Genomic DNA, 11596 nt, shown 5'->3' with positions numbered 1-11596 from the left:
TCTAACATTCAGTATATGGAGAAAATTACATGACCACTTATTGATCCACCACCATTACTTTGCTCCGCCAAAATAGAATGGATTGTTACATTGTTGCTTATTCTAACTGATTTTTGCATGCTTGGAAGGCTGAAACAATAAATATCATAAAGTTAGCTAGGTTATAACAGGCCGCCAAAATATAATGACCTGAACATGATAATTACCAAAAGATTGTGAATGACAGATTTTTCACAAAAGTTGTGGCTAACTATGAAACATTACTAAGTTGATGCTTCAGCAGCAATAGTGAAAAAAGAACAGCAAAAGAAAGGGAATACCTATTTTCTACGTGCCTCATTGTGAAAATAATACTGTAAACAGGAGTGACATTACAAGTCAAGCTTGTTGAAAACTGTACCTATCCCTTGAGAGGATATCATAAAATAGTGAATCATCTTACAAGAATGAGGCAGCAATTTGCAAGACGTATATGTTTTTATAGTACAAGACGACGCTCCTGCATTTATGACCTCACGTCTTTAAACATACCTCCCTTTTCCAACTCTGCAACTAGATCCCTTAGAGCCGCAACTTTACTAGCCAAAGTCCTGTACAATCTAGAGTACCTAGCTCTGGAACCATCAGCTGTTCGTGCAAGGGCGAGCAAGCTAACTGCCTCAGGCAACTGCTCATATACTTGTTTGATCTCCTCAAAGCTCATATGAGCAAGAACTGAAGGCCTTGGAACAACCCTTATAATTTCACCTCCTTTTGGTTCTTGGACCCGGGCATCTGCTTTGATGACAAGCTCAGAGTTCGAGTTTGCTCCACATTTTATGATGAATGGGGTTGTAGTCCCTGTGTTGAACTGCAACACATTCCACTGAGTTACCTCAGCCTCTGCAGCCGATAATGGATCTGCATATGGTTGGTTGGTTCGTGCTTCGTGATCAAAGTGGCCATCCTCTTCACGTATGGACTGCAAGAATTCACGGTCTCATATTAAAATCACTAAGGCTTGTGGTTTATAACCACCTTACTGAAAAACAGTGGTACTCTGTAAAAATACTCAAATATTTTCTCATTATCAGATTTTTTATTTTTTCATACAATGGGATAGAGTCAAGTTGATGAAACCATGATTGCGCCATCTGACTAGCTCAATGACTTGTAATTAGTATAAGATCCATATCTCCTAATGAGCCTCAAATTATACTGGATTTCTGAATGCAAGTAAAATAAAATGAAGGAATGCTATATCTACATGTTGTGCAGATAAAAGCCACATAGCACAATTGCAACCTATAAATATAATTAGGCAATGCTAGCATGAAGTAACAATAGATCACATGATGTAGAAATTGTTGCATATTTGTCAATTAATGAAGAGAACTTATTCTTCTATCCTCAGTATTATCTCGATTTCAATTTTTCTCTTTGTATAAAAATTTTCAGGATATGAAAAAAAAAAATATGATGCTTCATGGCGAATTATGAGCAAATAACATCCAAAATTCATCCAAGCTTAAGAATTTAATTCTTTATGTTGTGCCATGGGATTGAATTATCTGAACAATTGAGTCCATCCTGAGCTCTATGATAGTCTCCAAACCAGTGAGTTGAAAAAACAGCCATGTGGATGCAGCATTTGTCATAGAAGAACCAATCAAAAAGAATGATTTGGGCCTGAGGTATAACTAATATCATATTCCAGAGATATAATTTAATACAGTATTCATTATTATAGGTTGATATTCTGAGATCTGGAGTCAGAAGCATTATATGTCAACCCAGATAAGGGGATAGCTATCTTAAAGAATACAGATATCCAGTATTCCATCTTGATAGATACTTCAAACTGATGGTCAACTTACCTCTACTAATCTCCGAGCATCTAAAATCTGCCTCTGGGCACATGGATGATCATATCAAGCAGTGATGGCATCCGTTCTGAGAGTTCTTCCAGAGATGCTAGCATTGCTTTCTTTTTGGTTTTGGTAAGAGAGCTTACAGAAGCTTGTCTCGTTATTTCCTGTGACGTAGAGAACCTAGTTTAACGTTTCTTGTAATTAAACCAATTTATTTGACAAACTTTATAATATGGAAGAAACGGAACTGAGATCAGCATACCTTCACTTGTTTCAGGATGCTATCCAAAGATATGAGAGATGCCAACCGTGCATCTTCAGCTGCAGTTGAAGGATTCCTGATGGGTGAACCACCTTCTGTTGTTAGCAAGGCCGTATCACTCCTCATTTGTTGTAAAATCTGATGATAAATGGCAGTGGCAATAAGATGCACAAACCAAAGTGTACCAAACAATATTTTTCAGATCACTCACAGAATGTTGTTGATTATAATAATAAAAAAAAAGTTTGATTGATAAAAATGACAAGTTTCCAACTCAATTCTCAGTTTATGAGAAAAAGGTTTTGATAGTGTCTTTAGAGCCATTAATAATTTATCAGTACATGCTGGTCGGTATCATGAGATCAAATCTGTTTGCAAATTTATACAATTATATCAAGAGCCACAAAATCTCTTAATTTGGATTGGGATCCGGCCCAGACAACCTGGAAGCATCATGTACAAAGTAAAAGGACTCATGCACATGAAAATTTGTGCACAAACCCCCCCACCCTCCCCTCCCTCCGATTCTCTCTTACTGATTCAGATTTTAAGTCATAATAACTAGATGTACTTGACATATTACTCTATCAAAATTACATAGGGAAGTTCTCAGATGCTAGAATGGGGTCCAGAAATCAACAGCAACAGGAAAAAAGACAACTTTCAAACATTAAAATATCTACATACAGATATGAACGCATGCATGCAGCCATTCATGCAAGCAAGCATAATGCCTCAACCCCAGATTAGTTTGATTTCTGATAAAAGATGGAAGAAATGGAAACCAAGAAATAAAACAGCATTATTTAAGCAGAACTATATCATCTCATATAAGAATATGGATAAATAAGGTATAATTCAGCACCCCAAAATCAAACTTCTGCTAACAAACGCATCCTACAGCAATCTGGTGGATGGAGAATTCCATCCCCTTATAAATTCCCATTCCCATGACATTCCCTATATAGTTTCATGCTTTAAGGCATGATTCCGAGATTAGACACTTCCTAATGTGTCACTCATACTAAAAATTAATGCTTGGTGTCCCTTAACTAACTCTATAAGCCCAAAAAGAATTCAAATATATGGGCTTTAAGCATAATGAAAAACTTCACCTACTTGGACTGTTTGAATGTTCCCTGCGAAACTAAAATAAACCAAAAACCAAAGGGCAGCTTGGGAACAGGTGAACCAATCATCCTTGCTTGGAGGGACTGAGAATAGTCATATGAGGCCCAACCCACATCAACCTGGTTCCATGGCTCATGTCCTGGAGGGAGGAAAATTCCCTGCTCGTCTTTTTTTTTTCCTTCCTGCAATACTCGGGTCGCTCCCTCTCATCAACCGTACCCCTCTCCCTCCCACACTCCCATGCACATACATAGATACATATCACATGTGCATGCAAAAAAGCATATAACATGCATGAGATATATGCATGTGCACACACATACACACACACACACACACACACACAATGTAACACACATCGTACCCTCTAAAACTAGCATTATAATGGAAATTACCAAAAAAAGTCTTAAGATACATAATACACACACCTACACACACAAGTTTCTATTCCACCCCCTCCCCCCCCCCCTTCTTTTCTTTTTTGTGGGGGCTCCATTATATTGCTAGTTCTGAATATACAGCATATATTTCTACCTCCACATGCATGCATATGTGTCTGTATGTGTAGTTATATGTAAATGTATATACACACATACACACACAGACACATATTGATTGTATTTTTCTTTGAGTTTTAAAACATAATGTAATATTAACTCACAATTTTTTAACAAAAGCAAGAAGCTCAAAAAAGGTAGGAAATGTTTAGTACAGAAAAATTAATAGATGAATTCACCCATATAGATTGTAAGCATAAATCGGTACATATGCATTGTACCTATGTGAGTGCTTGTCATGCTGCCCATAGTGCAAGAAAATATGTAGTATGGAACTGTATGAGATAAACTAACACTCAGAAATTGCTTTGAACTAGTTAGCTGAAAAAATTGACCACAGTCAGACCTTCCAATTAGCGTAACAAATGGGATCAGATTGTCAAAACCAACACCTAATACATCCAAACAAAGAACATTACCTAACACATGAACATTTTGAGTAAGATGATTCATTAGATGTCATCCCCTGGATTGGAGCCAAGATTTTGACATTGGTGGGCCAAGTCTTATGATTTTATTATATCCATTTAATCTTAATTATTATTAGTTATTAAAAATAATTTAAAAATAAATAATCAAAAAGCTTATTCATTCTCAACAAAAAATGAGATTATTTTTAACCTCATTGGTAATAAAAAGTTAGAAAATCATTGGTAGAAGCCTCATAATATTCATAATGATAAAAAAAATGATAATGCATCTTTATGTTGTTAAATGAAAATAATGGATGATTGGAGAAAAACAAATGGGTTCCTTCTTCTAGAAAATATAATAAAGTGCTCATATTCATGGAATTAGGTAGTTGAAAATTTTATGAGAATTGATATTCATAATATAAACTAGGAATTGGGAGATAACGAGGCACAAAAATCACATAAACTTGGGTTAAGAAAAGAATATCAGATTGAATAAATAAATCTAATCGAAGCATATCTTGACACTAATATCAAGAAATGGGATCAGTATCATAGACAGACTCATGGATTCCTTTTTCCTAAGCATTGCTTTGACATGTCATGCAGTCCCCTAAAATCTTCCCAACCCCGGAGAGAGAGAGAGAGAGAGAGAGAGAGATTAAGGTGATGCAGTGAAGTTATGAACTTTGGGTTCCCCTAGGGTTTTATGGGAGTCTGAGGAAAAGAGAGACAGAGGGAGGAGAGAGAAACCTGTTATCTTTGCCTACAACAAAGAAAGATTGAGGCCCCACATCCTCGAGCGAGAGAGAAGGCACAAGAGAGCATGTTAGTCTGATAGTTTCTCCTATAACATTCTCTAGCTTTGCTTCAATCCAAAATATAGAGATTTCTTTTTCAAAAAAAGATTAAAAGAAAGAGTGGCCCAATGCACAAGGTTGCCACCACTACGAGGTCTAGGGAGGATCAAATATATGCAGCCTTATCCATGCATGCGGAGAGGTTGTTTCCATATATCGAAACAATGACACCTAAGTCATAATGGAGTAAACGTAACACCAAGCTCACCATCTAAATTTATCAAATAACGAGATATTTAAAATTTAAATGTAGCTATTTTTAAACTTATCAAATAATCAATTGAGAGAGATCCTGATCCATTAGGAGGGGCTCTTACATCTAATACATGTATAAGGGGGCCATGCCCCCATCCCTAGGTACACATGGTTCTGCCCTCGATCATCCCTAGTTCTTCATTTTTTTTTTTTGAAGTTTAATTAGGCAAAGATAGAAGCTGCCACCTATACCTACTAATGTGTCCTTAAAACAAAAGTAGTTCTACAACCCAAAATATTTTTATTACATATGATGGTACAAGTATGCATGCCACTACCTTCTTTCTCTTATGATCAACTGACTCTAGGGCCGAACGAAGTTTATTCACATGGGCAAGGTCATCAGCCTGTTCCGTTGCCAAGGTACCTGCTATATCCTATCAAAAATCAAGACACAAGAAAGAAAGAAGTCAAATTCGTAGTTCATACATTCTTCAAAAGCTTATTTAAAAAAGATAAGAATCTATTATCAAAGAATTGGAAATATAGAAGAACTCCGAGTCAAAAATGTTACAACTTTCATGAAAGGATTGAGTAGCATGCATGACAGCTCTGTACATTACATACATGCAAGAACAAAAGAATCATCAATCAGCAAGTACAACGTAAAACAAACAATGGTTTAAAAGCTTCATGCAATTTATTTGTCATTCTATACATAATCCATCGACCATAATATACAATATATAGGATTCTTTAAAATCAAAATTCCACATCATCATTCCTTGATTATCAGATTGAGCCAGCATAAATTACAGCATCCGAATTTTGACTAGATTATGGGGAAAAAGCCTATTGGGGATAAATCAAGAACTCATACCATTGGTCTTGATCCATATAATCAAGAGTTAAATGCTAGTACCAGGGCCCATCCTGGTCTAGAGCCAGGATGGCACTCGAATGATCCTGGATTGGTCCTTAACAACCATTAAAACATGAATAAAGAGAATTTTCAAAAAAAATAAAAAGATTGGTTCCCAGGATAACAGGCCATCCCAAGTGCCAGGATGCAACTATCCTGGTTTGCCCCAATCAAGATGGACCAAGAAAACCTGTTCTAGAGAGACCAGGGCCCTGAATGCATTCCAGGACATGATCTCTCTGGTCCAGTGCAGTATCACTAGGACAGACCAAGTCCTTAATCCCAGATAAGGACCCCAATTCAGTAGGCTTAGATACTTTTATACCATAAATAACATCAAACCATCATGCCTTCTACCAAAAACAAATTTTATTCAGAACTACTTAATTCATAGACAAAGAAACTTCTAAAGGGCTTACAATTAAACAGTCAATGGAGTATTCAGATTTGTGTGCCCATCATGAAAGCAAACAGCAAGCTATGCACCCCGGTACTTACTGCTACTGAGACAAACTATAAGTTGGTCAAGTAACCAAATGCCCCTAGGGCACGTGCCGGTCGCTATAAACTAAGTTACAAGCATGAACCTATGTGCAAAACCCTATACCATGAATAACAATATATACGCACATCCTTTATATGCACATACAACAAATATCATCTGATTGAGAGTTAAATTTCACAGCAGTATTCACCAGTCATAAGAACCAAAAACAAGTCAAATGTAAAAAAAGAACAAGAACATAATGCACGAATGCCTTCAAGTTATAGGTTCTCACACCTAAGCACCTACAACCCACAACAGAAGAATGAAAAACTAAGGCTCGCATGCTAACCTGACAAACACAACATTAAACAAATCATACAAGGCAACTAAACTCAGCCTTAATCCCACACTAGTTAGGGTTGACTACAACATTAGAAAAATCATAATAAGTGAAATTTTTTAATTAAGAATCATAATTTAATAATTCCATAATAAATATCTAGAGTAAAAATGTGGATAACTAATGATCACATATCCACAGTTATTCTTAAGAGCCTGTGGGCTGTAACTATGAGGGATCAAAATGAGGAGCATCAGTCTCTCTTTAAGTGGACTTTGGGGCCATAACAATAAGGAGGAAAAACTATTGCCTTGGTATTAGGTCACACTTATCCTAAACAAACATATTGGAAGTGTTACATTTTCACTTCTTTCGGTGGATATATATCAAGGTAAACTTAAGATGATGACTTAAATTTTCCAATAATTTGACTTATGCAATAAGCATGTTAAGAATGTTCTTTTGGCACAGATGCAAAGACTATAGATTAGGTATGTCTTCCATTACATGGTGTAGATGGGAAGATAATGCAAGTGCCACATGATGTATAAATTTAAGCCTAAAACCCATTACCTGGAAACAGTGTTAGCAATCAAGGTATGATCATCTAAATTTGAAGTAGGTTTATGACTGCCTAAACTTGAGACAAACACTTTATAAATTGGTTTCAGATATCTGGCCAAGGCAGCTTTGGCAACACTGTGCATAACAAGAAACCCTAAGTCTCATTTTCGGTCTGTTTAAATGAATGGTTTGAAAATCCCATTGGATTCATAGGACTGGTCTAATACAACAAGTTAGAAATAGGCTTATAGACTGGGCTAGACCATATCCATATGTACCTAGGACTGCTTTATTGGTGGACCGGCCCAAATCCCATAAAAATAAAAAAAGAAAGACCTCAGCGCAAGGTATGCTGAACCGGTGCCGCCAGCCGTATCGGCTGGTCGGCGGTATGGTTTCGTACCGTACCAAACCGATGAAGGCGACCCGAACTGGAAGAAAAAAAAGAGAAAGAGAGAGATAGAGAGAGAGGAGGAAGAAGAAAAAGAGGGAGGGAAAGGAGCCAGCGGGGCCGCCGGACGGCCTCCGACTGGCCGCCGTGGCCGTCGGAGGGCGCAGTCCGCGCACGCAGCGCCATGGGCGTGAAACAGAGGCGTCGCATCTGTTTCACGATTTTTTTAAAAAGATAGTTTTAAGTGAAGCCGGCAAATAGTTTGCCGGCTTCATGATTTTTGTTTTTTTTTTTTTAATCTATTAAGTCGGCAACGCAGTTGCCGACTTTATGAGTTTAAAACAAAAAAAAAAAATCGAAACAGACCGTCTGTTTCGAAAAAGGAGGCGGAGCCCATCCACGCCACCGCCCTCAGACCGTCGGCGTCAGCTCGCCGGCCACCGAGGGCCTCGCAACGGAGGCGCCGTCCGTCTGGTAGGTCCCTCCCCCCTCGAGCACTCTCTCTCTCTTTCTCACCCTCTTGAAAGCCCTATCGGGCGATACGGGGCTTGAAAATCCTCCGACGGCCGCAGCCGGCCTCTGGCGGCTCCCACCTCCCTCTCTCTCCTCTCTCTCTTTCTCACTTTCTCTTTTTTTTCTTTTCGTACCGCCGGTGTACCGAATTTACCGGCCGAATCATGCCAATTCCCCATCGGTCTGGTACGATACGGGGTGTACCAGCCGGTTCAACACGGTATGGCAAACGCTGCCTCAGCATGCCTTTTTTTCCTTTCTAGAGAAAGTTTTTGTGCACCACGTGCAGTGCAATAAAATTGATGTGGAGTGCACCACCCAACCACATTGGAGCACGTAGCCACTGCTTTCCAATGCGCATTTAATAACGCATTTAATACCTGCAGTTCTGCTTTTTCATTTAAAATTTTGAATGACAAAAATGCCCCTTTTATTTTAAAAAAATTATGAGATCCTGCAGTCAAATTATGACTTCCTACACATAGGAAGTCATAATTTTTTTTCAGAAGTCACAAAGAGGGAAGGATATTTTCATCATTGAAAATTTATGAAATTTTTAAATGACGAAAATGCCCCTCTTTTATGACATCTGATGGCCAAATTATGAACAAAAAGTCATAATTTCACTGCAAGATGTCATAATATGGCCTCAAGATGTCATAATTTTTTTAGAAGAGGGATATTTTTGTCATTCAAAATTTCAAATGAAAAAGCAAAACTGCAAGCACTAAATACACGTTAGAAAGCGGTGGCTACATGGCCTAATCAAGTAAGGCAGTGCATTCTTTCTACACCGCATGCAGTGTATAAAGAATTATTCTTTCTTCCTATGAGATTCAGACCGGCTCACTTCAAAACCAATCCTCAATACTTATGAATATAGGCCTAGCCCAGCCTGTAAGCCTATTTCTAACTGATTGTATTGGTCCAATTCAATGAATCCAATGGAATTTTTAGCCCATTCATCCAAACAGGCCCTTAGTGGGTAGGAAAAACCAGCAAAGGTTAAAGTGCAGGCATCATCAGTCCACACCACATGGAACAAGTGCCCGTGCATGCCAAACACCAGCATAGCAAAGCATTGCTGCAACACACAGCACTAGAAACCTTGGTAACTTATTTGCTACACATGCAATTAGCAAGTGTAAATCTAAACATAGAATGATTTCAAATATATAACTAATAATACAAGTTTTATACTTCACAACCTAAATTAGGGTGTGACAAAACTGTTGTTAGTAATCAAGACCAGAAAACCATCATGTAGTGCTCCAGTTGAATTGTCCAAGAAGCATTGAACATGAAGAGGGAAGAGTTTACTTAGGAATCGATTTGGCCATAAGAACATCAAAGATACATGAACACTATAACAAAGAAAAATAATCAACTCTGCAAGAAAATTACATCACTAGGTAAATAATGAGAGTAATATAAATGGCACCTTCAGGTGTTGCAATTGTGATTTGTAAACTCTCTTAGTGTATTCAGATAAAAGCTGGCCTAAAGCGTCAGTGCTAGGAGGCTGTGCAGTACCAAGACCAGCCATCCATCCATCCATTATTGCAGTGGACAGAGGTTCTAGTTGCCCAGTCGTTCCTCCTATTGCATCACTACCAGTAACAGAAAGAAACTCAAAATTCTCTGCAAGCCATGATCGGATTTGACGTTGCAGCTCTCCAGCTGGCGTGTGAACAAAAAGAGCAGCAAGAGCCTTGTTCCCAACTGCAAAAGCTTTGGCTTCCTCAATTATTTCCCGGAGCTTTCCACCAGTAACATGCTGCCTCCATGTTTCCTGTCCGGTTAAAACAAACAAAAATAATTAGTAGGTGCCACAAAAAGTAAAGGCAGGAGAAAGATATGTTCTTCATGGATAAAGCAAACAAACAATCAGAATCTCTCATAAACCATTGGTAAATTATAAAACAACATAGAAATAATTATCAAGAACACTAAAAAAGAGTTGTCAAAGTATGAAATATTCCAGTTCTCAGCATCCAGAAGGGAAAAAAGAGACTAACTGAAGCTCATAGAGTATGAGAAATTTCAGCATCTGTACCTGGTCAATCCCTCGAAGCTTTAAGACAATGGATGAAAACTTGGACTTCTTTTCTTGTTTTATATTAACCTTAAAACCATGGATCTGTTCATCAACAATAGCAGTCCTTGCACTGGAATCATAATGAACAGGAGATCTGCCTGGGCTATTACCCCGGCTGGAACTTCTACTTCTGCCACTGTTAGCTTTCTCTAGAAAACGTTCAACTGGAGAAACCTATTAAAGCAAAGGATCATGTGTAAACCTTTTTCTCACATCTATGCAAAATGACTAGCAATTTGACAGAAAACTTACACCAAGGAAGAACATATAGATTCACTACCTTAATGGATTGCAGCTCTGGTGACCTAGCAAGCAAAGACCTTACGTACAAAATTCTAACTCGTGAAACTAGCATGGTATCCATTACCCTCCTTGGTTCCATTTTTCGAATGAATGAAAAAACAGCATCTCTGATTTCAGCAAGTATTTCATGTTCACGTGCAGCACCAGCTTTGATTACTGCAGCCAAAACCTGTAACATGGTAATGTATTGCTTTTGGTCAGAATAACCGCTCATTTTTATATCAGTTGATGACCTGCTCATATGAAAACAACACACTGGCAAGGAATATAAAGACTAAAGGAACGGTCCCCGACACATAACATGGGAGCAACAAAAAAAGAACAAGAATATAGCACATGAAAGATACTCCTTGAACACCACTTCTACCACCTTAAGTTCATATTTGCCGCCTTGTTTGTTGGGATTGTTTATGCATCCAAAACAAGCTAGAAGCCACAAACAGTTAGTGATTAATTTCCATAAAAACTGATAGACACCTAATTGTGTTGAAATTAGAAGCTTGATTAATTAAAAACAGGGAATCCCGCATTCATACAACATGATAATTCTCCTTGAACCTTAAGATTTGTAGCAAAGAAATGGCATAAGATTAGTGCAACGGCTAATTTCTCAATTTGACAGTCAAAGTCTATGATTCAAAGGTGATTCTGCTGCCATGATTTTCTGGCCTAAGCAAGGCAATGAATGATACAGGAAGCAGCCACATATT

The 11596-nt window shown here is 38.0% G+C and overlaps 1 protein-coding gene across 1 annotated transcript in view; it reads right to left on the bottom strand.

Moving 5' to 3' along the window:
- Window positions 1–308: 308 nt before the first annotated feature.
- LOC105060596 (kinesin-like protein KIN-14L) overlaps window positions 309–11596 on the bottom strand; it is a 64673-nt gene continuing 53385 nt past the window's right edge. The window contains 8 exon segments of the mRNA XM_010944380.4: window positions 309–961; window positions 1857–1909; window positions 1912–2014; window positions 2113–2250; window positions 5607–5705; window positions 9927–10277; window positions 10542–10757; window positions 10864–11055. Of these exon segments, the coding sequence (XP_010942682.2) occupies window positions 506–961; window positions 1857–1909; window positions 1912–2014; window positions 2113–2250; window positions 5607–5705; window positions 9927–10277; window positions 10542–10757; window positions 10864–11055 (1608 nt within the window). The 3' untranslated portion in view covers window positions 309–505.

The sequence above is a fragment of the Elaeis guineensis genome, chromosome 13 (genome assembly GCF_000442705.2).
Source record: "Elaeis guineensis isolate ETL-2024a chromosome 13, EG11, whole genome shotgun sequence".
Classification (NCBI taxonomy): Eukaryota; Viridiplantae; Streptophyta; class Magnoliopsida; order Arecales; family Arecaceae; genus Elaeis; species Elaeis guineensis.
Note: the sequence above shows the minus strand (reverse complement) of the source record. Positions and strands in the feature narration are given on the sequence as shown.